Below are 24,773 nucleotides of genomic sequence, written 5' to 3' on the forward strand. Positions count from 1 at the left end.
ATGCCTAAGATATAACGCGAACCGATAAATCCTCTGCGTTTGAGTGATGATTTGAATCCATACTTCCAAATTGTGTGTACAAATAAATGAAGATGACACATTAGTGCAGTGCGGATTTTTGGAAAGCATTGCTTGAGCTCTAACGCAAGTATTTTGGTTAGCAATTCTGTGTTTTTAAGGATAGTCAAATATATTTTAACTCGTTAAAATTACGATTTTTAAATAGTTTTTTAAAATTCAGCCCCGATGTGCACCTTAATAGCACCATTTCCACTTACGGAACATAAAGTTACGTATTAACAAAGCCCTCGGAGATAGCCCTCGATGTCCCACCATGCAACAGTGAGCTAGCAGCGAAGCTAACCACCACATTTGACCCTGTGTGTGCCATGATGACGATTTAGACATCCGGGCTGTGTGTATGGAAGATGGCGACACTTATCCTCCCTGGTGAATGGATCAAAAACTGGGAAAAATCAGGAAAACACGAGTTGTGAGTAGATCTGAACCTTAGTACAGTGTCAGATGTTATGGTGGGTTAACAGTTGTTGGCTGATATAAACGAACCAAGGGAACAACGTAGCTAGCGTTGCAATTTAAGGCCAATCTTTTAAGTGTGTCCGCTAGGGCTAAGCGGTAACGTTAGCACGCACAAAATAATTTAAAGTGGCCTACTAACGTTAATTCCTCTATTTGGGGAAATAAACGCATCTTCTAAATAGTTTGAATAAGACAGTGAATACAATCTGTTTAATGGAGTGCAGTGGTTAGCGTTACCTAAATGTAACTAGCTAACGTTACCTGCATGCCAGCAATTCTGGTAGCATGCTCACCCACTAAGCTAGCGGTACACCATTCCTCAGTTTGTAAACACGGTGGCTAGCGGAGCTAAGCTATTTAGCGTCAATGTAGCATCGCTATAGTCCCAGCTTCTTTATTGAAGTGAATTTAATGCCAAAATTCAGGCAGTCACTTAGTTTGCCAACGTTATCTACCAAAACGGACAATAGGCGAGCAGTTGACTACAGTAGCGTTGTGTAACGTAAATGGTAAATAAGTGGAGGGAAACGACCGATCTTGACATAACGTTATAGCAAGTAAGCTAGCTCTAATTGTAACGTTAGCTACGCCATTTGTGATGTCGACTGCCTTGTTGGACTTTTTATTGTCCAGGTAGGGCAGCATAAATACATTTGAGATTGCATGAGTTTGTTCTACAAACGTCCTCTTTTGAAAAATAACAACCTAGTGGGCAAGGAACGTGTAGTAACGTTAACGTACAGCCCGTGCTATAACTACGCTAACGTTGAGCTAACTAGCTAGCTAGATATTTGTGTAACTCATCAGTTGGTTAGCTAACTGTCGTTAATTGACAGTTACATAGCTAACGTTACATTTTCATACCCAATTTAGCGCCCGGTGCTAACAGACGACTGGACAGCGAGCATCAACGGCCCAACGTCCAATCTACTAATGTTAACCTAACCTTAGGCAGCTGCAGCACCGTAGAAGCTGGGCCTAACATATTCATTTATTATAAGTAAAAAACGTATCGTGAAGATTTAGTCTCGGTTTCTTAAGCGCAGCCATCACGTACAGGCGGAGACACAATAGGCTCATCCTCAGTAAGTTAGGCCTTGCATATATCAGTAAGGCCTGTCGTGAGGTGCACCAACTCTAACTACTCCATTCTAGTGGTGTACATACAACTTTAACTCAAATTAGCAACATGTAAAACGTTCCTATGGCAAAAAAACTCGTACATGTATTTAAAAGATTCATAATATTACTTTTCTGCATGTCTCTGGTACAGATCCCCTCATGTGCACTGATAAGAGAGGAGGCTGCAAAGCCTCAGCCAATCCAGTCATCACATAAAGTGCTAAATAAATGTTGTTCTATTGAAGAAATACTTATTTACCATAACACAGACTATCTTGATACTTGATCATATTGTGTCTCTTTGGGACGCACAGTCGTAATTCCTCAAATTGGAGGGTCTTAGTTAAAAGCCCAATCTCGACAAGCCCTCTCACGTAAGGATGCCATCCTGTGCAGTAACATCACTGAAAGGGCAATTTCCATGTGCTGATAATCACTGTCACATTGTTTTTTACATAGAAACGATTTTCAGTATAAATAGTCTTTTTTTCACAAGTCGTCTAACATTATTGGGACATTTAGATCTGTATGTGTCTGATATATCCATGAGGTGTGCTAGTGAAACAACCAGCTTAACCTGATTCAGGGAGGCCAGGGTGTTATATTGATTCAGTGCTGCACCGTTCCGCTTGAAGAAGTGAACATAGCCTATCAACCACACTATGTTTGACCAGCATCTCTGACTGACCATTGCATGTACAGCAGTGCATCTAGAATTGTCCGTTTTTAAAAGAAGACATTGAGATGGCACAAAGTATCTTATCAGTCTGCCTTGATGTTACAAGAATATTGGTGAGCGGATAATTATGACCAATTTTCGGGAATGTAATAAGCTGTATATAGCAATGTTAGTGACAGTATCCATGTTAAATATCAAGCTGTTTTTAAGGCTATGGATTGTCATGTTTGAGTACTCTAACTTACTATGATTTTGTTTCATAGCGTACAACTCTGCAAAGAACTCACAAAGAAAACAGATCATGGAAGTGAGATTAGAGGTAAGTTGAGAATTACCTCAATTTGTTTAGACTGTTACTGTTCTGTTGTTAGTTTTTCGTTTGCACCTCAACGTATTTAAACCTCCCTGTTGTACACACAGACACGCATCTGTTATGGGAATTGCAGTAGTTCGAACCAATCACCCACGAGAGAGAAACAAATTGAAAGATACCCTTCGTTGTCAGTTTGCAGCGTAAATGTTTGTGATGGATGTAGTGATATGAATATATCAGCAAGCCTAAAACTGGCACACAGTAAATTATATGTTTATATGCTAGTTAAATTTGTTGATCATTTTTTATGTTAATTATAAAATGTATCCATTAAACAGATTAACGTTTATATTCATCCACATCATGCTGTTTTTGTTTGTGCCAGAGGGCAACGAGAAAGCAATTATCACCATAACTACACACATGTAAATCTTTAAACGTGATCCTCCTCAGATAAATAATTATTAATTGCGGTGATAAATGCCTCCAAAAGACATGTTGACTTAACCTGTTTTGCCCGGAAATTGTAGTTTCCTTTGACATTGTTCACAAACACTTTTTTATTTAATCTCCAGCTTCTTAAAATACTGCCACACAGCAGATACATTTTATAATATGACAGCTTCAGTCAAGCTGCAACTTGCATATAACGCAGTCACACCAGTGTGTTTGCTTCAGTGTAATTCGTTGCTGAATGTCACCATTTCTTTATTGTTGCACAACAGTAAACTTAAGAGAGAATGCAAACTGAAACGTTTTGAATAAGTGATCAAGTAGTTTTACATACTGTAGCATTAGTGATAGTTATCCATTCATCTATCAGTCGCAATGGACATCTGATTCCTACTGCCTGCCTGATCTAATGTGCACTCTACAAAGATTATTTTCTCACACGTCAAACATCAATATGATCATTCGTACAGCTGGATGTCATTTTTATGGTTCTAAACTTTCTGTTTTACCGATATTCTATTTTTATCCTTCATTGGTAATCAAATCATTATTTCCTCTCTAAAGGCACGATATTTGGCTAGACTTGCATACAGGAATGGAGAAAAATGGAAGTGTCTAGTCTTTTAATGCTAACACAGATTAGCCTTTTCTGTTTTGTTTTTTTCACATTTAAAAGTATTTTGCTGTCCGTTCTGTCAATTCAGTTAAAGTTGACCTGTGTCTTGTCTGTTTACCCCTTCAGATATACAGGCAGCCTTATATGAGCTCTGCTGGCAGGTTGTGCAGGGGAACCTGAAGTTGGATCTGGTCGTCAGCGTCCTTGGGGACATGATGGTATGAGTGCTTTTTGTTTTAGGGTTAAAACAGTAACAAACATATAGAAGTGTATATTTAAAGAAACAAAGCTTTTGTTTCTTGTTCATTACTTGTACTTATTACTTTATTCCATCGTGCTTGGTGTCTGCCCAGAAATTGCAGTACTTGTAATTTCTACTTTATGTTATGTTTGTAAAATGTCAGTTAACTTCTGTTTTTCTTTCAGGAGCTCCGAGACGACATGCCATCAATTTTAGCAGATGTGTTCAGTACACTAGGTAAGTTTGGGGTTTTATGTTAAACGTTGTTATTATATTGAGTTTCTGAAGTGCTGCATTACAAGTAAGTCAAATATAATAACAGTTTTTAGTCTAAAGCAAACTTGGCATATTTGCACTGTCATAATACTTTTTTTAAATTATATTTATTACAGATTTAGAGACTGCTGCACTGGAAGAAAAAGTCAAACGTGACCATTACACACAACTGGTGGGAGCTTGTTTGGTGAGAATACTATTTTTGTAGTGACATCGTATTATTTTATATAACAGACATTTCTTGCACTTAAATAGAATACAAAGGCTGCCTGAAGAGAGCTATTTGTATCATCAAAATACGAGAGCTTGTACGACCTCGCATTCCACTTAATTGTCACAAAAAGTGTCCCTGTCCTTAACTGATATATAACAATTTTAGAACTTTGCATGAGGTTTACACTCCCATTGGTGTCACAGATGAATTACTGATTTTGATACCCAGGTCTGTAATCAATAACTATAACAAACTAATAAACTAGTTACATTTTTTTTTTTCAGTTCTTTGTCCCGGACGCCATCCTGAAAGAGAGGCTGGATCCAGAAACCCTTGAATCTCTTGGACTTATAAAACAAGCTCATCAGTTCAATCAGAAGATTGTGAAGATCAAGACTAAACTATTGTAAGTAGAGTGCACGTTTTAGTGGAGATGTAGATATACTGTACATGAATAGAAAATATGAATTTCATTCTTGTAATCTTGTATTTCTTCTCAGTTACAAGCAACAGAAGTTCAACTTGCTAAGGGAGGAGAATGAGGGCTATGCCAAACTCATCACCGAGCTCGGCCAAGACCTCTCGGGCAACATCACCAGCCACCTTGTCCTGGAGAGCATCAAGTCCCTCATAGGTACCCAACAAGTCTTTTTCTGGTGGACTGCATCGGCTGTGGTGCTACTATGTCTTTAGCTACAGTCTGGCAAATCCTACATCTACAGTCAATGTTTTTTTTGTAAATTGACAATATTGGATTAGATGAGTCTGAAAATATACAAAGTGACTTGTATCACCGTCACGTCTGAAATGATCTCCTCCAACCGTGATTGGTTACTTGTTAGATTCCGCATTGACTCTCTGCTATTTACGCAGGGCTTTGCAATGCCAGGTACCTGTACATCACAGGAAGTCTGTCCCCATATACTACCTACCAGTCTCTCAACACCAAGGAGTGCAAGTAGTCTCACCCATGCTCAGAGCTAGAGCTGGCAGCACTTTAACCTCAGTAGCACAAAGGAATGGCCTGTTCCCATGAACCGAAAGACTGACTTGTGTGGACAAGTTTTTCATTAACTATTTATTCATCTTTATCCGTGTTTGTATAAATACTGTTTACTGATTGATTGTTTTTTTCCCCCAATTTCTTTTGCCTGCAGGATGTTTCAACTTGGACCCTAATCGTGTTTTGGACATCATCTTGGAGGTGTATGAGAGTCGATCTGACCAAGATGAGTTCTTCCTGGCTCTCATCAAATCCTACATGTGTGAGCCACTCACCCTTTGCCACATCCTGGGATTTAAGTTCAAATTCTACCAGGTGAGAATTACAAAAATGGGTAATCAAAAGTACTGAAAGCGAGCATTTGTCCAATTGCATAAGATGCTTATTTATATTTGTATATTTTTAAACAGCCTCCTAGTCATTCTTTAATGTTTGTATGGGCCTTTTACCAAAACCATTGCCACACATCTGAAATGGTCCAAACAACCTTTAAACTACAAGAGGCCATTGGTCCGCCCCTGCTTTGAGCCTTTGGCCTGATTTGGCGTGTCGTCTGGTGTGGCCCAATAGCAAGAGGGTGTCTAGTTTTTGATAATTATTTATTTTGTTTCGTCTTTTTTTCAGGAGCCCAATGAGGAAACCCCCAAGTCACTTTACCACATTGCTGCTGCTCTGCTTCACCATAACCTGATTGAGCTGGAAGATCTCTACGTACATGTAAGGAAAATATATAAGAGTTTTGCAAACCTAAAGCTGTGATGTCTTCAGGATGATAAATGTGACAAATATATTCACTTCATTATAATATCAGACCCTTTTGCGTAAAATCCATAATTTGTTGTTATTTCACCTACATCAGGTACGAAGCCACTGTAGAACAATGTGTTCCTAGACTAAGAACTCAGCCCTCTTCTTGTTGCCTCTGTGATTCCAGCTTATGCCAGTAGATGCCACCATCGTAGAGGAACACAAACGAGATATCTCAGAGGCCAAGCAGATCGCCCGCAAGCTGGTCATGGTTGTGGTGCCCTCAGAGAAAAGTGAAGACAAAGACAAGGAGAAGGAAAAGGAGGAGGAGAAGAATGATAAGGTATCGAAGCATTTGTAAATATAAGTTTTGGAGGAACGCTGTCGGTCTGGATGAATGTTGAGAGGATTGAGAGTGACGTCTGAATTGTTGCATTTTTTTTTCCCTTACATGATAGATCATGTTGTCAGTCTTCAAAACATGAGAAAGACGTATAGAAAGGATTTTATAAATCCATCACTTTGGATGGTGACAGCAGCTGTGCTGACTGCCTTATTGAGTGAACTGTGACATAGTTGATAATACAAAGACGATCCGTTGCTGCTCTTTTCTGTGCCCACAGCCACCTGATAACCAGAAGCTTGGTCTGTTGGAAGCGCTGCTTAGAATTGGAGACTGGCACCACGCCCAGAGTATTATGGACCAGATGCCGTCCTTCTACGCTACTTCTCACAAGGCCATTGCGCTGGCTCTCTGCCAGCTCGTGCATCTGACTGTGGAGCCTCTTTACAGAAGGTGCAGATTTACTTTCATGTTTCACTTACTGCCCACTATGTGTAGTCAGACCCGAAAGCATGCACAAGTCACAGCTTAAACTGACTATGCCAATATTTCATGAATACGAGCTCAGTAAATAATAACTAAGCCAAAAAAAAAAAAAAAAAAATTAAATGCAGACTCTGACTCACTGGTCTGTTCCTCACAGGGCTGGCCTCCCAAAAGGGGCACGAGGATGCGTCTTGCATCCACTGAGGAACAAGCGAGCCCCTCGCCCTGCGGAGAGCTTCGACGACCTACGCAGGGACACGTTCAGCATGATCTGCTACCTGGGCCCTCATCTCTCCCACGACGCTATTCTTTTTGCCAAGATTGTGCGTCTGGGCAAGGCCTTCATGAAAGAGGTACAGAACTTTCCCCACTACGTGACTGCATCTGCACTACAGCCTAAATCTCTCTTTTTTTTGGACTCATATTTGGTGTCCTTTGCTTCTCAGTACCAAAATGATGGCAGATCTGATGTCAAAGAGAAAATGGTAGGTATAAACCTAATAATATTTAGATGAGTAAAAACACTGTTATGTTACTGTGAGGACCTTATTGACGTTTGTTCATTGCAGGAAACACTTTTGAGTTGCTTCCTGAGCATTGCAGACCAGGTGCTACTCCCGTCTCTCTCTCTGATGGAGTGTAATGCTTGCATGTCTGAGGAACTGTGGGGTCTCTTCAAACTCTTTCCCTACCGGCACAGGTGAGCTACACCCAGACACAGACGCTACATGTGGCTCTGTTAAATGAAGCTGTTGGGTAGTAAACCCCCTCAGGCAGTGCTCCAGAATGCTGTTTACTAGCTGGCAAGGAAAGAGTAGCACGCACAGTCACACTGAGCTCATCAAATCATGCATGCTTGCATATTTTTTTTTCTGTCCCTGAACAACGCCAGAATTTTATTTTTAGAGTCTTTGCATATCAGCAGTGTGCCAAAGTATTTAAACAATGACGCTCCGCACTCCAGGAGCTTTTATTTTGCTCTAGTTTGTCACAGCTAATAATGCAACATCTTAAGTTACAGAATATCGTAGCGCTTGTAGATTACTTCACTGTCTTTGTCAACGCGGTCAAAGGAAGGAAAGTAGTGCAGTTCATTCATGCTCTGAATATGTTGATGCATCTTAAGGCCTGACGCTGCTTGCTCCAAATATGACCGACGGCAAATTACTTGATTTGATTTTCAAGAATAAGTAATCCGTTGAAGAACGGCCCTTTTCATGCCTCCCCGCCAGCGACAGCCGTGGACAGAGGCGTCATGGTTGAGTATGAGCCATATCTCAGAAACGCCTGAAGGGGATTTCATTACATCTGACACAAGCATCCATTTGGACTCGAGCTTGAGCAGATTAGAATTCGCTGTGACCTCACAAATCACGTTTTTGTCCATAACTCAAGAATTGAAATTCGAAATATGACAATTTCACACAAATGTCTAACAGGATCAAATGCTGACGTAATGACATTTTGGACAGACATGGACGTAAACTGCAACTTGATTGGTTGGCAGCGGCACACAACCGTCAGGCGGTAATTCTAGTTGAATGTTTGACTGCAAATGAGGCAGAAATGAACGTCTCTGTTATCTGGAGTTGGTCACACACACAACAGCAGTTTAACATAATGCTGGACAGGAGTTGGCTACTTCACTATTCAGGGACTGTTTTAAATTGCAAGCTCTGCAATGCAACTTGTTTGGTTTATGTTATCTGTTTCCTGTGACAAAGTGTGTGGATTTTTACAACTGCTGAGTGTCTATTCGTCCTGCCCATGTTTCTCAATGCTGCGTAGCTAAACCTTCTGTTTAACTGTGCTTCCTCTATCTATGTTCCCTCAGGTACCGACTATATGGACAGTGGAAGAATGAGACGTATACCAGCCATCCACTGTTGGTCAAAGTCAAAGCTCAAACTGTAGAACGGGCCAAATACATTATGAAGTAAGTGTATCAGCTTTGAACGCACCACATTATCAGCAGAAATTCACATCTTTTTTTTTCGTCCTTTCCGCTACACAGAAGCTTCCACATAACTGCTGCTTCACGCTGCTCACAGTCATCTTCAGGATCTTGAGCAATTTCAGAAAATGTCCAAAATGCTAATATCTTATATGACTGTTCTTTATTTGTTCCCATGTTCATGAATGACTTTTAAAGCCAAATAAAATAACTTGTAAGACAAACTTCATGCATGTGAAGTTTCAAATCTTACAATATGTTGCTAATTTAATAAAAACGCAGACATGTGTCGTTTTGCTTTGCCCTCTCAAGCTAAGCTGCATTGAATGGACAGTGTAACACGGACAGTACAAGAAGAATCTGACCGAGAATAATTACTTGGCCAGCAGAAAAGCGTTAAAGTATTCCAACAATGTTCTGCGACAAATCAATGCTTAATCTTAAACTGACGACCATGAGAGCATTTTATCAGTTGCTGTGGAGCTTAGAGTGACGGTGTTTGTTTACAGCACTTTGCATCATCTTGTGTTTTTAATCGTCTGTTTCCCATCTTTGTTTTTTCCTTCCCTAGGCGGTTGACCAAAGAGAATGTGAAACAATCTGGAAGGCAGATTGGCAAACTGAGCCATAGCAATCCCACTATCCTCTTTGATTATGTAAGTGGATATTTCTCTCTTTTTTTTTTTATTTATTTATTCTACTTTTAAGTCCCATTTTGAACAATGTCAACAAACTGCAAAGACTCGTTAATTCCAGGTTTTGCTCGAGAAAATATCTCATTAAATATGTAAAAAATAAGTTCAGCATGAGCTCCTTGCTCTCTCCGTATACCAATTATATTTTTCTGGCCCTCCCAATACAGCGTCCATTTTGGAAATTGCTTACGTCTAGTGATCGGCTTACATGCCGTGCATTCATGAAACAAAGCAAATGCTACAGCGTCAACTCAAAAGTTGACGCTGTATTCTTGCTGCACTGACAAAACGATCACTTGCTACATAATACAGAGGTCATGGTCTTCTGCATTTGCAGTCATTTTGACATAACGATTAACTCATTCTGCCTCATTGAACATAATATGTGAATAAATAGTTTAGTTTAGCAAAGTGCCGTGCTGTGATATATCCTTCCACACTTGCTCTTAAAGGGATAATTTGCCACTTTTTATGTGGATATCCAGTCAGTGTTGTTGGTAAATGTAGTCCACTGATGAAATGCATTCCCCAGTGCGTGCTGTATTGACTGAGAAAGCAGATTTGTACCGCTTACATGCCTTGCATGTGATTGGCGAGTTCGCTATACAAGTTCTCTTTCAGTCTGATAAATACAAAAACAAACTCTTAAAATGTCAGTGATGGAAATATCATAAAATCATCATAAAATACACTTCATTCAAACTGGACAGAAAGTACAGCTACCAAAGCAGATGTTAAGTTCTGTAGTTCTTCTTTGCCTCCAACAATGTCACTTTTTTTGTAAGATGGGCAAATGAACATTGTTTAATGTAAAGAATCTTTGCACATGCGGTAATGGGAGGTTGTACCATTTTGAGTGGTCAGCCTTTTTTACACTTCTCTGCAACCTACCTAGTCAGTCATTTCAAACACTACTTTCTTTTGTAATAGTGTTCAGTCCCCTGACCTGTAGATTATTAATCCGCCGGGTCAGGATTTTTTTAATACCTGCACCCATCCGACCAGTTCATCCCTTTTGACAGTTGCTCAGCGGTGCATTTAGCCCAAATACATTGACTGCTGGCTGTAAAGGTAACTGGATCTTCCTCATGCGTATTAGCGTTTCCTTTAACCCCTCCTCCATCTGCTCGGTTTCGGCTTAATCACATGAATAGCAGTTTATTATGCAGAGGGGGAAAAACTATTTTAATGTTCGTACTTGGAAGTTGATTTACCTAAAACAATTGCCAATGCAAGATTTTGGGGAAGCGTCCTTTTGGGCCCAATGGCACCCGACCCACAATCTACCAACTATATGCATTATAGTAGCACAATTATTAGGGCCACAGTGGAGATACAGTGGTAGTGTCAGGTCAGGTATAATGTATATCCTGTTAAGTTGGTGATGTCTTATCCTTTCCTCTGTCCTGTCGTTTGTCAGATGCTTTCTCAGATCCAGTGGTACGACAACCTTATCGTTCCAGTGGTGGACTCCTTGAAATACCTCACATCCCTCAACTATGATGTCTTGGCCTGTATCCTACACTTTTCAGTCCGTTAACAACACAAGCGTGGGAGTGTGAAGTTGGAAGCAGTGGGGGGCGTTCGTGTAAAGGGCTTCTTTTCGGGTTCTATGTCTTTTCCACTTAACTCTTTCTTCAGATTGCATCATTGAGGCTCTGGCCAATCCCGAGAAGGAGAAGATGAAGCATGACGACACCACCATCTCCTCGTGGCTTCAAAGTATGTGGCTTCAGAGTAACCGAACCGCAATCATTCATTTGCATGCAAAAGGAGAGAACGCGTTTGATGTTTTAATGAGAATCTGACGCACACCTGTTCGTCTTGTCAACCAAGGCCTGGCGAGTCTGTGTGGAGCCGTGTTCAGAAAATACCCAATTGAGTTGGCTGGCCTTCTTCAATATGTCACCAATCAGCTAAAAGCAGGGAAGAGGTAAGTAGCTCCAGGATGATCCAATGTGTCTGTGTTGGGAAGAATGCGAGGTGTTTTTTTGACACCCCATGCCTGACTATTGCATCACTCCTTATGCATCTTTGAATGTGTCAGGAAATGCGCGTTGCTTTACATGTCCCTTCTCTCCCGGCAGTTTTGACCTGTTGATCCTAAAAGAGGTGGTGCAGAAAATGGCTGGCATCGAGATCACAGATGAGATGACCTCAGAGCAGTTAGAGGCCATGACCGGAGGGGAGCAACTCAAAGCTGAGGTAAATGGACTCAAATACGGTGATCGTTTGCTGATGTAATCTCTGCGTGACTGTCTGGACCAGTGCTGCACCTGAGCTCGGGTCATTGTCATCGTGGATGTGCCTTTTGTCAACAGGGTGGCTACTTTGGTCAGATCAGGAACACGAAGAAGTCGTCTCAGCGTCTGAAGGATGCACTGCTGGACCACGAGTTGGCCCTGCCTCTGTGCTTACTCATGGCCCAGCAACGAAATGGTGTTGTTTTCTTAGAGAGTGGAGAGAAACACCTCAAACTTGTTGGCCACCTGTATGACCAGGTATGCACCCTCTCTCAATATGTTGATCTTATCTCTCTCTTTTTATTTAGTTCTCCAAACTATTGTTATTATATCGGCCTTTTAAAAATCCTAAACAGATGAATCTCTTTCTTTCTTTTCCTTGTATGATTATTTGTATTCCTGCAGTGTCATGACACCTTGGTGCAGTTTGGTGGCTTTCTGGCCTCCAACCTTAGCACAGAAGACTACATCAAGCGGGTTCCCTCCATTGACATCCTTTGTAACCAGTTCCACACTCCACATGATGCTGCCTTCTTTCTGTCCAGGCCAATGTACGCCCATCAGATTTTGGTGAGTGGACTACTTCGTCAGAGCCACAGCGTGCATCATGTCACATTTCTGTTACTGACAGAGGTTCTAGTTGTTCAAATAATGGCATCAGGTATTTCTACTTCAATTTTGATTGTAGATTTTTGAGTTCATATTGTTTGACTTTTTTAAACTTTTGACACCTAAAATGGAGCAATGTGCAGCTGTTTTTTCTCAACTGTCTTAAGGCTAACTATTTCAAATCAAGACAAACACTTCATGGGGGTTTGGGATAAAATGCAGCCTTTACTTTGTGCTCTCTACACACAGTCCAAGTACGATGAGTTGAAGAAAGCCGAGAAAGGCAACCGGCAGCAGCAGAAGGTCCACAAGTACGTGGCAGCCTGTGAACAGGTGATGACACCCGTGCATGAGGCAGTAGTGTCACTCCATCCGGCCAGGGTCTGGGACGACCTCCGCCCCCAGTTCTACGCTACCTTCTGGTCCCTCACCATGTACGACCTGGCCGTTCCACATTCTGCCTACGAGCGTGAGGTCAACAAGCTCAAGGTCCAGATCAAGGCCATCGAGGAGAATCCAGAGATAGTGAGTAGTTGGTCCAAAGCGATCTACAATTACACACCATTCCTGACCACTTTTACATTTTATAATAAACTGTTGCATTTGTATAGTGTGGATTAGGATAATTGTAGCAGTAGAATCCCTGTTTTCTCCCGTTGACTGTTCTTCACTCTCCTGTCGTGACCAATCAGATTTGACTATGTAAGTTCTTAGTCAGGGACGCACTTAATAAACATTCTTTCCTTCCAATGTAGCCCATGAATAAGAAAAAGAAGGAGAAGGAGCGCTGCACTGCCCTGCAAGAAAAACTGCAGGAGGAGGAGAAGAAACAGCTGGAGCACGTCCAAAGGGTTCTACACCGCCTCAAACTGGAGAAAGACAACTGGTTGTTGGCCAGTAAGTATCCTCATTGTCATGCCAGTGACACTATTGCTGCATCTTACGTGTATTCAGTCTTTCACAATGCTGCGACCTGTCTGTTGAGAGAAGAAAACAGTGCATCTATATGAGATTGATTGATCTTTGAAGTGCATTTATAGAGTCAATACCGCTCAACGGTTTACGGACACCTGCCACAAAAGATTGATTCGTTACAGTCAGATGTCTGAGAGGACTTCTCTATATTTCTAAATTGTCTTTCATGCTTTTGGGTTGTAGAAAGCCTTTAAAAATATAGTCGTTATTTAGTATGTAAGGATTGTTGCTCTATTGTGGTTCAATAATGATCTATGGTCACTGCTTCTCTGGGCTTAAAAACTAATTAAAAATCAAGGTATTTGGGAGTATCGTGGTTACATTATTCTCTCCTGGCATGTACACTGTGGGGACATCGACTTAACGAAAGTTTTAATCATTTAATTATTGTTCTTTTGGGGCCAATAGTATTTAAAATGTAAATTTGGTGTCTGAAAAACGTGGTTATATTATCAATAACATCTGGTTGGGACACAGTGTTCATGCATTATGTAAGCAAAGAGAAATTGAGTTTCAGTCCCGACACAATAGGACCGTTAATGTAGTCAAAGGGGAAATCAAGTCAAAGCGGATCAAGTCATTGCCCTCTGCACAGCATCAATATTTGAGGTAAATCTGATGTCTAAATGTTCGTTATCTCTCTGTCTCGGTTACTCATACGTCTCCTAATGCTCACTGACAGAATCTACAAAGAACGAGACCATAACAAAGTTTCTGCAGCTCTGTCTGTTCCCCCGCTGCATCTTCTCGTCCATCGACGCCGTGTACTGCGCACGCTTCGTGGAGCTGGTCCACCAGCAGAAGACGCCCAACTTCTGCACCCTCCTGTGCTATGACCGGGTACGACACTCCTATACATGCACGCTCAGACTCGTATACACTTATGGCGAAGAAAACGAACTGAACTTTTTTTTGTTTTTGAAACGCTTTGTTATTTTAACACACTACATTGTGTCACCCTGCAGGTGTTCTCCGCCATCATTTACACTGTAGCCAGCTGTACGGAGAACGAGTCTCACCGCTATGGACGCTTCCTCTGCTGCATGCTGGAGACGGTGACCCGTTGGCACAGCGACCGTGCAATCTATGAGAAGGTGTCCATTTCTACCTGTTCTCTACACCCGTCACTTTGATTCTCCGATGTAGGGTGAGCTGGGAGTTAACGTCTGGTCTTGTGGTCATAGGAGTGCGTCAATTACCCCGGCTTCCTGACCATCTTCAGAGCCACGGGCTTCGATGGCGGCAACAAAGCAGATCAGCTGGATTATGAGAACTTCAGGCATGTGGTGCACAAATGGCACTACATGCTGACTAAAGTGAGCTGCCCTTCCTTATCGTTTGTTTTCCTTCTTGAAAGAATTCTGTCCAGATGCTGTCAGTCAGAGCTCTGTGGAAGGTGTGTGTTTATCTAAGATCACGTCCTCTGTCTCTGCTCCGTCCAGGCCTCAGTTCACTGCCTGGAGACGGGAGATTACACCCACATCCGCAACATTCTCATCGTGCTCACCAAGATCCTGCCCTGCTACCCCAAAGTCCTGAATCTGGGCCAAGCGCTGGAGTGTCGTGTCCACAAGATCTGCCTCGAGGAGAAGGATAAGAGGCCAGACCTCTATGCCTTAGCAATGGGGTAACACAGCATTGTGTGCTGTTCAGCTCTCTGCGGAGCATACAGTTAACATGTAGTATGTGTGTGGTAACAAATGGAAACCTGGGAAGATGGGGTCCTGAAAAACAGTAGTTTACGTTATCTAATCTGTTGAATTTATAGATGTTTTATTATAAATATCTGTTCAGAAGTTGATGAGTACGTCTGTCTCTGTTGGTGACACTTGTTCTTTGGAAGTTTTGTCTCTGCCCTGTGAAAAACCCTTTATGCATCTTACAGTTATTCAGGTCGGTTGAAAAGCCAGAAGGTGCACATGGTCCCAGAGAATGAGTTTCACCACAAGGAGCAGCCAGCCCGCAGTGCCACCCCCGCCAATCAACAGAACGGCCCCGGCAGCACAGGCAAGCCTGCCATCAGCACGAGCAAGACGGAGGAGGGGACGTCGGAGGATGGTGGTGAGTGATTAGAAACACGGCGAGGCTGTTTGAGTGCAGCACGTTGTCATTTTAAAGTAAGGAACCAGATAACATATGGCTTTGCATCTCCAGTGCCACTGCAGAATTATTCTGTTTCAGATTTCATTACATGTGATAAATATAACGCTTAAGCTTTTTTTATTGTTATTGTCCATCTGCAATAGTAATTTAGCCCCGAAAATATATCTTTACAAGTGCCATAAAACTAAACATTGGGGCTACAAATCCTGATCTGCTTGTCAGTGATATTAATAGTTCCTGTGCTCACACAGTTCTTGGTTTGTTTTTATGCAGATCGGGGCAAGGATAAATCTCAGGGGACCACAAAGCCAGTGAACAAAGCCAACAGTGCAGCGGCCAAAGTGACCACCAGCAACGGGAACGGTGCTCTCAACAGGTGGGGGTCTCAAGAGATGCTCTGACACGAAGTTATCTCAAACAAAGCTGAGAAAAACGTCCAAACTTAGCATGAGTAGTGATATCGTGTCCAACTACACCTCTGTCTGAAACTTTTCTTTAATTCCATTTTTTTAAAATGCAAAATTCTTCCCTTTGCAGCACCAAAGCCGTTAAAGAACGGGATGACAAAGAGAAGAGTGGGAAGGAGAAAAAAGAGAAAAAGGAAAAGACGCCAGGCAGCACTCCCGAGACGAAGGCAGAGAACCGCCGGGAGAAGCAGAGAGACGAGAGAGCAGGGAAGGAGGAGCGGGTGGCACGCGAGGGTAAGGAGAAGACTCCCAAGGCGGACCGGGAGAAGGCCAAGGCCGAGGAAAAGAGCAGCAAAGACGACAAGGCCAAAGCCGGCAACGGGGAGCCCGTGGAGCCGTCCAGGGAGCGCGATGCCATCAAGGAGTCCAAGAGCAAGGAGAAAGGAGACAGGAGTGCAGTGGCTGGGTCCCTAAAGTCACCAGTTCCCAGATTGGAGTCAGCCGAATCTGAGAGGGGTGAGGAGCCTTTCTGATGCTCGACACGTTCCATATTTAAATGAAAAAGTATTAAACAATGGGAGCTTTTGTGACGACTGAACGTGCCGCTCAATTAAACACATATTCCGCTCCTCTCGTCTTTACAGATCACAAAAGACGAAAGATCGACAGTCACTCTTCTCCGTCCCACTCCTCGTCTGTTAAGGTTAGTATGGCTTGAGGAAGGCTGTGCCAGTTTCTTCTCTATCTGCTGGAGCGTTCCCCGCCGTTGCACAATCCAGCAGCCCCGAAGATCACCAAGGAGAGTTGTCGTACATGCAGGCATGGCATCTGGAAACCCCAACCAAATCCATGGGAGTTGGAAATCATTCCATGGACATAATAATATTTTGCAGAATTGGGAGAAGCCCCCCCCCCCCCCCCCCCTTTCAAAGACTTAGTCAAGAGAATATTGTGTATATTGAGTATTTTCATATTGAAATATTTATCTATTTTCATATTAATGAAAGCAGTCAGTGTGCCTTGGGAAGAAAGAGATTTTTTTAAAGCATTTCTATATTCCTTGTGGATTTTTTTGCTTTTTGAGAATAATATCCAACCTGAAGTAAAACGGCTTGCCAAAATCAAGAGCTCTCCCCTTCTCCAATGGCAATTTTATCTTTTACACCGAAAGCTGTTTTTCACTACTTGAAATGGTGTCCACCACCATTATTTTTCTCCCCTCCCCTCCCCCCCCTCCCCCCCCCCCCATTTTTGCGAGCTGAGAAGAGATCCTGGTTAAAGTGATGTCAAGTATTTTACGTCCCCCTCGTCAACGTGCCCGGTCCCAGCGGAGAGTCGGATGGCGTCCAGCGAACCACTCTGCCGTAGGAGCGCCGATCTGCTACAGGAGCGCCAGTCTGCGGCAGCCGAGTCATCGGTGTCTCCCCCCCTTCTGTCGCCGTTTGCTAAAACGGGCCGCATGCCGACTTCACGTCACGCGACGCTATCCATTCAGTCCTGCCGGCCCCTGCAACGTTATCCCCACGGCCACCAGCCATCGGCTTCTGCAGTCGCACTACCTCCTGGCAAACCGAGATCAACGGAGAAAATGAATGTCGCAGTTTTGAATCAGCCAAAAATGCAGAGGGAAGTAAGCCTGCCCCTACAAAGAGAGGGAGTGAGGGAAAGAGTGGGCGAATCCTGACTCGTCTGGAGCGTTGTCCCAAACCACTGGAAGCTTGTGATAGGTCTTAATTTTACCCGTCCACCAGAGAAATAGGCTCCCTGTGTCTAATCCATTCCTGAACTGTAAGTGACAGCAACAGTTACCTATGTAGGGATGCAGCTAAGCACATCAGAATTAACTCATTCGTCTCACTCACACACACACACGCACACACATACACATTAATTACTACACTTGCACTTTAGATGTAATGAACACAAGTTGAATTGTAGGACTTTTCTATTATGGTGCCTGATATTGCAGACATGTCTGTAGTAGTATGACTAGCAGTTACTTCATATATGCTCAGGGTTTTCTATTTTAAGTATTGACATTCCAGATGTTGAGCTTATGAACTCTCCTTTATGTAATAACCTTGTCAAAGCCTTAGTCCTTGAAGGTCAGAGGTCAAGGGAGAAGTATGCTGTTGGTCCGGGCCAGCCCCAACTCCCCCCCTCCCTCCCCCTTCCAACTCTCTACTGCTGTCTGACAACCTCCTTCCAACCCCCCACCCCCTCCCAGCTCATCTGTCATCTCCATTCATCCCTACAGGACAATAGCAACGAACCCAAGGAGTCCACATCCAAGGTTTGAACTGACTCTGCTTCTCCTCGTGTCTCTCACCTTGTTTTCTTTGTGCAGCTGCTGACAAATAATCCATTTTAGACCTCTGTAGTTTTCTCCATCTTCTCACACGTTGTTTCGAGGTACAGTAGTAGTGGATTGATTTATGGGTCGCCCAAATTTGACCCAAATTGAAATAAGTAAATAATAAACACAGTTAAAGCTGTATTAAGTTGAGGTTATGTTTATAACAACATTGGATATAAGTTGTTTTTTTGACACGGGATAAATACGTCTCCACTAACTGACCTAAATTAAGTAAAACAAAAAGCTCATATTTTGTAGAGGCAGTAACTCTGGACTTGTGTCTATGTGGACGTGTCTGTGTCATCTCTGCACATCTGTACCCGGCACGTCTTTCTGTGGGTCAGTGTTGTAAGACAATAACACATGAGGTCCTAGAGGGAGGGTACTTTAAAAACAGTTTGGGTAAAAACTTACAACATGACTTAAATGTCTCGTGTGTGTCACTGAACCGTGTTTATTATTAGACATGAAAGACTCATTAACAGTGAGTTTGTGTGTCCTGTATGGTAACACTTCACTTTAAGTCCTCCTAATAACATCAAATATGTTATTGTTGTAAGTTCTATGTTATTACAGCATTGTTTTATTATATTATCATCAATGATCTGTTTATACATCAGCCTCCACTTATGTATGCCCACAGGAGATCTATTCATTAAACACTTGCATCTCTTTCATATACATTAGTGTTATAAGCTGTTTATTAAATGGGTTTATGCTGCTTATGAATGCTAAGTAGACTTGGACTAAAGTGTTGCCCACTGTTCTGAAATAATAGATTATGGAGGACTGCCTTAAAGAATGTTTCCAGATGTTTTAAACTAGAACCATGCGTTGTAGTTTTGCTGTGACGTGGTTCATCATCATCTTCGCTGTTGAGTCTGACTGGAAGTTAACACTAATCCTGCAGCACCAACAGGACCAGTGGGACTCAGTGAACGCACATTAGTCTGTGTTGAAGTTCATGCTAGATGCAGCTTTATTTGGCTGAGTCAGCTTGATCAATGCTGGTGTCCAGACTCTAACCAAGTATTTACAATCTCAGTAATAGATGTACATTTGTGAACAGAAATGTAATCTGTCAATATTTGGAACTGTTCTGATCAACATGGAGTAAAACAAAAACAAAAGGGATTTCAGTAGTTGGTAGTTTTCACCCTTTTTTTTATTTTTTAATGTTGGCCATTTATTTGTAGCACTAACTTCAACTGCATCCTGACAACATGAAAACGTTTTGTTTCTCTTGTTGGGTTCATATATACTTGCCTTTACAGCACCACGCCAACTACAATTCAGTTACCCGGTCCAAGAGCAGAGAGAGGGAGACGGAGAAGAAAGAGTCAGACAACACACAAGGCCGATCCAAAGAGAAGAAGGAAGAGAAGGATCGGAAAGAGAGGAAGAGAGTCAGTATTTAACAAGACCGCTACACTTTGAACTGGCTTTTTGGAGTTTTTCTTTTCTTCTTTTGAACTCGCTCACACTTCTCTTGTTCTGAAGTTGGCCTGTGTTCATATTAGTTGGACTTAGGGTGTCAACAAGGGATAGGTTCAATATTTTCATACATGCTCTAACATCTGTCAGTTAGCAAATGAAATCCTCGCGGTCGGGACTTTTTGTTACCGCCATTGAGAGACTGTTTGTTGTGCTGTTTCTCTCTTAGGACCATGCTCTCAATGAGCTCGAGACGAGCCAGGAGTCCAAACGCAGGAAGGATGAGAATGGAATGAGTACGTTTGTTCTTGACCAATCTGAAGAAGCCATTCGCCCAGCAAGCACAGTGCAAACAAAGAACAAACTCTGTTCTCTCTTCCCAGATTCCTCCAAAAACAGCAAGAGCGACAGTCCTTCCTGTGACTCCCCGCTCTCAGCTGAGAAAGAGAAGATCAAGAGATCCAAATCCTCCAGTAAAGAGAAGGCGGACTCTGTGAAACCTGAGCGGACTTCCTCTGGAGGCAAAAAGGTCAGAGAGTCTCACTCTGTCCTCCTCTGTTTGTTGAGAACATCCTCTGTAATTCAGGGACTCGTCGTCTTATTGTACCCTCCAAACCTCGGTTGAAATGTGTCTTTTCATTGTTTGAATAATCGATTTAGACGTAAATTAATGCTAACTGTTCCTGCAGCTTTACTTCCATTACTCACGATCCGTTTTCAATTTGATCGTCTTTGTGTTGCTGTGCAACAGGAGTCCAGACACGACAAAGAGAAATCTGAAAAGAAGGAGAAGAGGGACAGCAGCGGAGGAAAAGAAGAGAAAAAGCAATATCCTTAAACGTAGAGTGACACGTAAATCATAATTCTGGGTGAGTTTTACAGCTTAGTGTGAATATTTTAATATTTTCTCAATTGTATTTAGTTTAGTTTCATCGCTTCACCAGATCATTTAGGGTGACCTGCTTTGCTTGAGCCCACATTTGTGGCCATCACTGATACATAAAGTATATATATTAAGTAGGGGTGTAACAATACGCGTATTCATATTGAACCGTTCGGTACGAGGCTCACGGTTCGGTACGCATGATGGACCGAACAATACGTTTGAATAATACTAGTGCATTTGGAAAATGCAGAAGCTTAAATTGTGGGAAATATTATGTTTTCGGTGGAGCCACTGTTCTCAAACTGGCAACCCACATGACGTAACGGACAGCGTGCTCTCTGACACGCCCACCACCAAAGAAAAACTTTCTACTCCAGTCGGGCACTTTTGCGCTGTGAGACACGCTACACGAAGCTAGCTCGCTGCAGCATGGCTAGTAATAGACCAGAAATAGAAGATCCTCCAACGGCCTGCAGGTCTGGTGTTTGGAGCCACTTCGGTTTCTCTGTGAACTATGAGGGCGATGGCGAGAGAGTGGTGGACAACAAAACAACGCTATGTCGCATTTGCTACACGAGTGTAGGCCACATCAGTGGGAATACCTCAAACATGTTAACTCATTTACACAGTCATCACCCCAGTGTGGCAGTGGGTGGAACTAAACGAAAAACCTGGAGCAGCACACACGCTTCAAACTCTCCCCGAAGCGTTTAAACAGCTGTTCACTACCGAGTCGAACAGAGCTAAAGCCATCACCATGGCGATTGGTGCATTTATAGCCGCGGACATGAGTGTAGTGGTAAACGCAGCTTCATGAACCTGCTGAATGTTATTGAGCCCCGTTACACAATTCCTTCACGAGCCCATTTCAGCCAAACCGTAAGTCCCGCTTTGTACAAGAAAACAAAAGCACGAGTGGAGAATCAAATGTCCGAGGCACCCGCTGCTGCTCTGACAGCGGATGCCTGGACGTCGAGGGCTACACACAGCTACCTGACTGTAACGCACGTTACCTGACCGCTGAACGGTAGATGAAGAGCCACGTTCACTCAGGTTTAGTTCCATCATTGTTCATACGAACATGATGATGGAGAAGATGTAAGTAACAATACTACATAACATTTTTTTTAAGGAGCAGTTTTAGTTTTTTATGCTTATGTGTTGCTAAGAAGACACCCCAGAAGATGGGTCACTCAGGTATAGTTCCATCATTGTTCAAAGTCAAAGAATAACTTTATGATGTTAGTTTTAATGAATAAATATATTTTAAAATCAAGTACGTTTCTCTGGCATTTATAGTTTTCTATTGTATTGAAAACGTACCGAAACGTACCGAGCCGTGGCACCACTGTATCGTACCGAACCGAACCGTGAATTATGTGAACCGTTACACCCCTATTATTAAGTATGAACATGTGTGCACCAGCACTTCAACATGTGTTGAGCACAGCCACCCACAGCACAAACTCTCCATTGTGAGAGCTCTATCTCCACGCTCATCTATTGTGCGTCACTGAACGCACTCTACACTGCAGCACATCTCTGTCTGTCAGTCACCGCAGCTCACTCTGATACGACGTTTCACACTAATCTGATCATTTGCTCGTTAACTTGGATCTTATGATTTCAGTTGGACGTCTCAAAGAGCCGCTGTGTCGGAAATACTGTTGCTCGCTCACTTTATAGCAGGTAGTTGCTGGCACTCCTCACATGTGTTTGTTTAAAAAGACCGATCATGATCATGTCACAGCGTTGGATCACAGACGATGTAAAAGTAGCAGCCTGGATGCTACGAGGCTCGTCGCTCCTCTATGACAAAAACAGAAAATCTCTAATTCTACTTGTCAGCATTCAGTCTTTGATTAATTGACCACTTCCCTTAACGTTCATACTCATAAATCCTCTGACAAGCACAGATAATGTGCACTAATCGGTGAAGGTAAGACACATTCTACTTCTTTGTAAACATCTGTCGATGCAACCTCAGCGTGGTGTGTCATCTCTTCTCTCTCCTCCTCTCTGATCCACAGCAGAACTGGAGAAGCTGTATTTTTTTACCTGCGAGACATCTGCAACTCCATCTCTGTGCTATGTTGTTAAGTCGTGCTCTCAATTCTGCCTGTGTTGTTTTGCTGTAAACGCCCTCTTCCAAGTGTTGTTAGCTGTAGTTCTCTCAACCTTTCTTTTCTTTTTCTCCACGTTTCCCTATACAGTAAACCAGCTGAAATGTTTTTTGTTTCTTTTTGATTATTCCGTATGGGCACAATGTGCTGCTCTCATCACAATGTCTTTATTCTGATTAGATGAATAGGTTACTGTATGAAATGATCTCTTGGTGACACCTGGTCAGGGATCTCATGCTTGGAAAAAGTGTATTTTTTTGTATGTTGTCAGGCTTTGCTTTTTTTGCTCGTTTTATTGGAGTTAACATGCTTTCCATACTCGCTTACCTCATATCCCTTTTGAGATACTTAGATACTTTTTATTTATTTATCTCCACCTTTTAATCCAAGTAAGACAGTAGACGAAAGTGAGTTAAGTGATACAAAGGACCAGTTTGTATATTGTGTACCATAATAAAGAGGGTAACATGAAATTCACATGTTATTTCTTTTCTTTTCTTTTCGATGTCCCGCACAGTCCTTTTGTGATTTTGTGTTAATCAGGTTTTTACATAATTTATAAAAATGCCAGTTCAACCTTGATTCAAATGTAGAATTGTAAAGAAAAATCTGACAAAAAAAAAAAAAGAATCTGACACTCTGTACTCCAAATACAACTGTTTCGAAATGACTTTTGGAGATTTTATCTGCTGTACTCAATGAGTGTAAGCTTTTTTTTAAAAAAAACGACAAAAAAACAATAAATAATAGTTTTCCTAGTGTGTCACTTTGATATCGTCTCCTTTTCGTTCTTTCTGTCTTTCTTCATCTGCAAACAGCTGATGATCCTCAGAGTCGTTACTTCATGGCTGTAGAAACACAATGTTTACTGTTTGTACCTCGGATACAGTCGGATGGAAGGAACACAAAGGCCTCCTCGCTTACGTGCACATTATTTCTCCTTTGATTAATTATTCTCGGCTACAACAAATCAGGCGTGTTGGTTACTTCACTCAGTCATTACCGTCCTCTCTGTCTCCGTACTAAACATCTGGTAACCTATCCAACATCTGCATGATCATCCTTCTGAGAGTCTGGTCTAAGTTTAGCTTTGGATCTTTGCATTTTTAATGACGACACGGGTGGATACAGATCGTCCGGGTTGAATCTTATATCGTTTCCAGATATTGTTTTGACATGCAAATTAGTAAATTACATTCTAGTTTCATCTAAATGTTGTACTGTGGTATTTTAGTCCAGGTGGTTCTTGTTCTTATGGATCATTGTGATGACGAATGAAGTGATGCACTATTACGCACGAGGCAACAAGTCCAGAAAAGTGAGTTAAACTTAAATCTGATGTGATCTTGGCTGTATTTGTATTTAACTATGAAGTAAGGAATGTCTGTCTGTGTTCTTCACATATCTCCAGAACTGCTCCTCTGATCTAATATAAATAAATCTGGTTATTTATTTATTTATTTGTTGATGTATTTAGAACAATCTGCTCTGCAGCATGTTTCTCACTGGAAATTCTTTCACTAAAATCATTCATGTCAATATAGTGATAATAATAATGCAATCAATGCATTTCAGCACATTTTTTTCACGGTCTTCACTACAGTCTGTCATGAGTCTGGACAGACACGGGTATAAACAGGCTTCCATACGAACACGACTCCAGAGTTTCTCAATCCAACAAGTGGAAGTCATATTAAACAAGTCTTCCAAATGATGAAAAGTGCAAAAAAAATGAATATAAACCTGCTTTTATTAAGGAAATGTAATAAAATCCTTTGTACATGTCCTCTCCTCAGAGGTTCATTGTGTCCACACATGCAACTCTCATGGTTGAGGTACTGTTACAAATGAACTGGAAAAAAACTAAAACAAACTGGATCAAATGCCGTTATGGGGCTTTAAATTAAACCAGGATCCATTTCGAGTTGCAGTTTGGTCAAACTATCACCAAATGC

At 42.0% G+C, this 24,773-nt stretch overlaps 1 protein-coding gene across 4 annotated transcripts; it reads left to right on the forward strand.

Annotated features, from left to right (window-relative positions):
* The first annotated feature begins 343 nt into the window (after positions 1-343).
* Positions 344-23,590, forward strand: thoc2 (THO complex 2). Of its 4 annotated transcripts, none has more exons than XM_076101834.1 (39): positions 344-493; positions 2,605-2,660; positions 3,850-3,941; positions 4,150-4,201; positions 4,357-4,427; positions 4,739-4,860; positions 4,955-5,088; positions 5,612-5,772; positions 6,082-6,174; positions 6,392-6,547; positions 6,828-7,000; positions 7,191-7,386; positions 7,480-7,518; positions 7,603-7,733; positions 8,868-8,969; positions 9,559-9,643; positions 11,103-11,196; positions 11,324-11,404; positions 11,519-11,615; positions 11,770-11,887; positions 12,004-12,183; positions 12,331-12,495; positions 12,784-13,059; positions 13,290-13,431; positions 14,192-14,349; positions 14,475-14,603; positions 14,694-14,825; positions 14,952-15,136; positions 15,395-15,570; positions 15,886-15,988; positions 16,150-16,535; positions 16,664-16,722; positions 18,277-18,312; positions 19,650-19,781; positions 20,039-20,105; positions 20,193-20,338; positions 20,561-20,637; positions 22,588-22,634; positions 22,726-23,590. In XM_076101834.1, the coding sequence occupies exons 1-38, from the start codon at positions 429-431 to the stop codon at positions 22,613-22,615; spliced, it is 4,695 nt and encodes a 1,564-aa protein (XP_075957949.1). In that variant the 5' UTR covers positions 344-428; the 3' UTR covers positions 22,616-22,634; positions 22,726-23,590. The 4 variants fall into 4 exon arrangements, with proteins under 4 accessions (XP_075957949.1, XP_075957950.1, XP_075957951.1 ...); XM_076101835.1 differs by having other exon boundaries at positions 22,729-23,590; XM_076101836.1 differs by lacking the exon at positions 22,588-22,634 and having other exon boundaries at positions 20,561-20,678.
* Positions 23,591-24,773: the final 1,183 nt, after the last annotated feature.

This window comes from Anarhichas minor, unplaced genomic scaffold (genome assembly GCF_050575085.1).
Source record: "Anarhichas minor isolate MPS153535 unplaced genomic scaffold, ASM5057508v1 ptg000027l, whole genome shotgun sequence".
Lineage (NCBI taxonomy): Eukaryota > Metazoa > Chordata > Actinopteri > Perciformes > Anarhichadidae > Anarhichas > Anarhichas minor.

What these genes read in the sequence shown, in the direction of transcription:
- thoc2 (XM_076101834.1), top strand. Translation starts at nt 429, where the DNA reads ATGGCGACACTTATCCTCCCTGGTGAATGGATCAAAAACTGGGAAAAA. An exon ending in GCAAGGCCTTCATGAAAGAG is followed by an intron (nt 7,387 to 7,479) that starts GTACAGAACTTT and finishes TTTGCTTCTCAG; the next exon opens with TACCAAAATGATGGCAGATC. An exon ending in CCCACTCCTCGTCTGTTAAG is followed by an intron (nt 16,723 to 18,276) that starts GTTAGTATGGCT and finishes TCATCCCTACAG; the next exon opens with GACAATAGCAACGAACCCAA.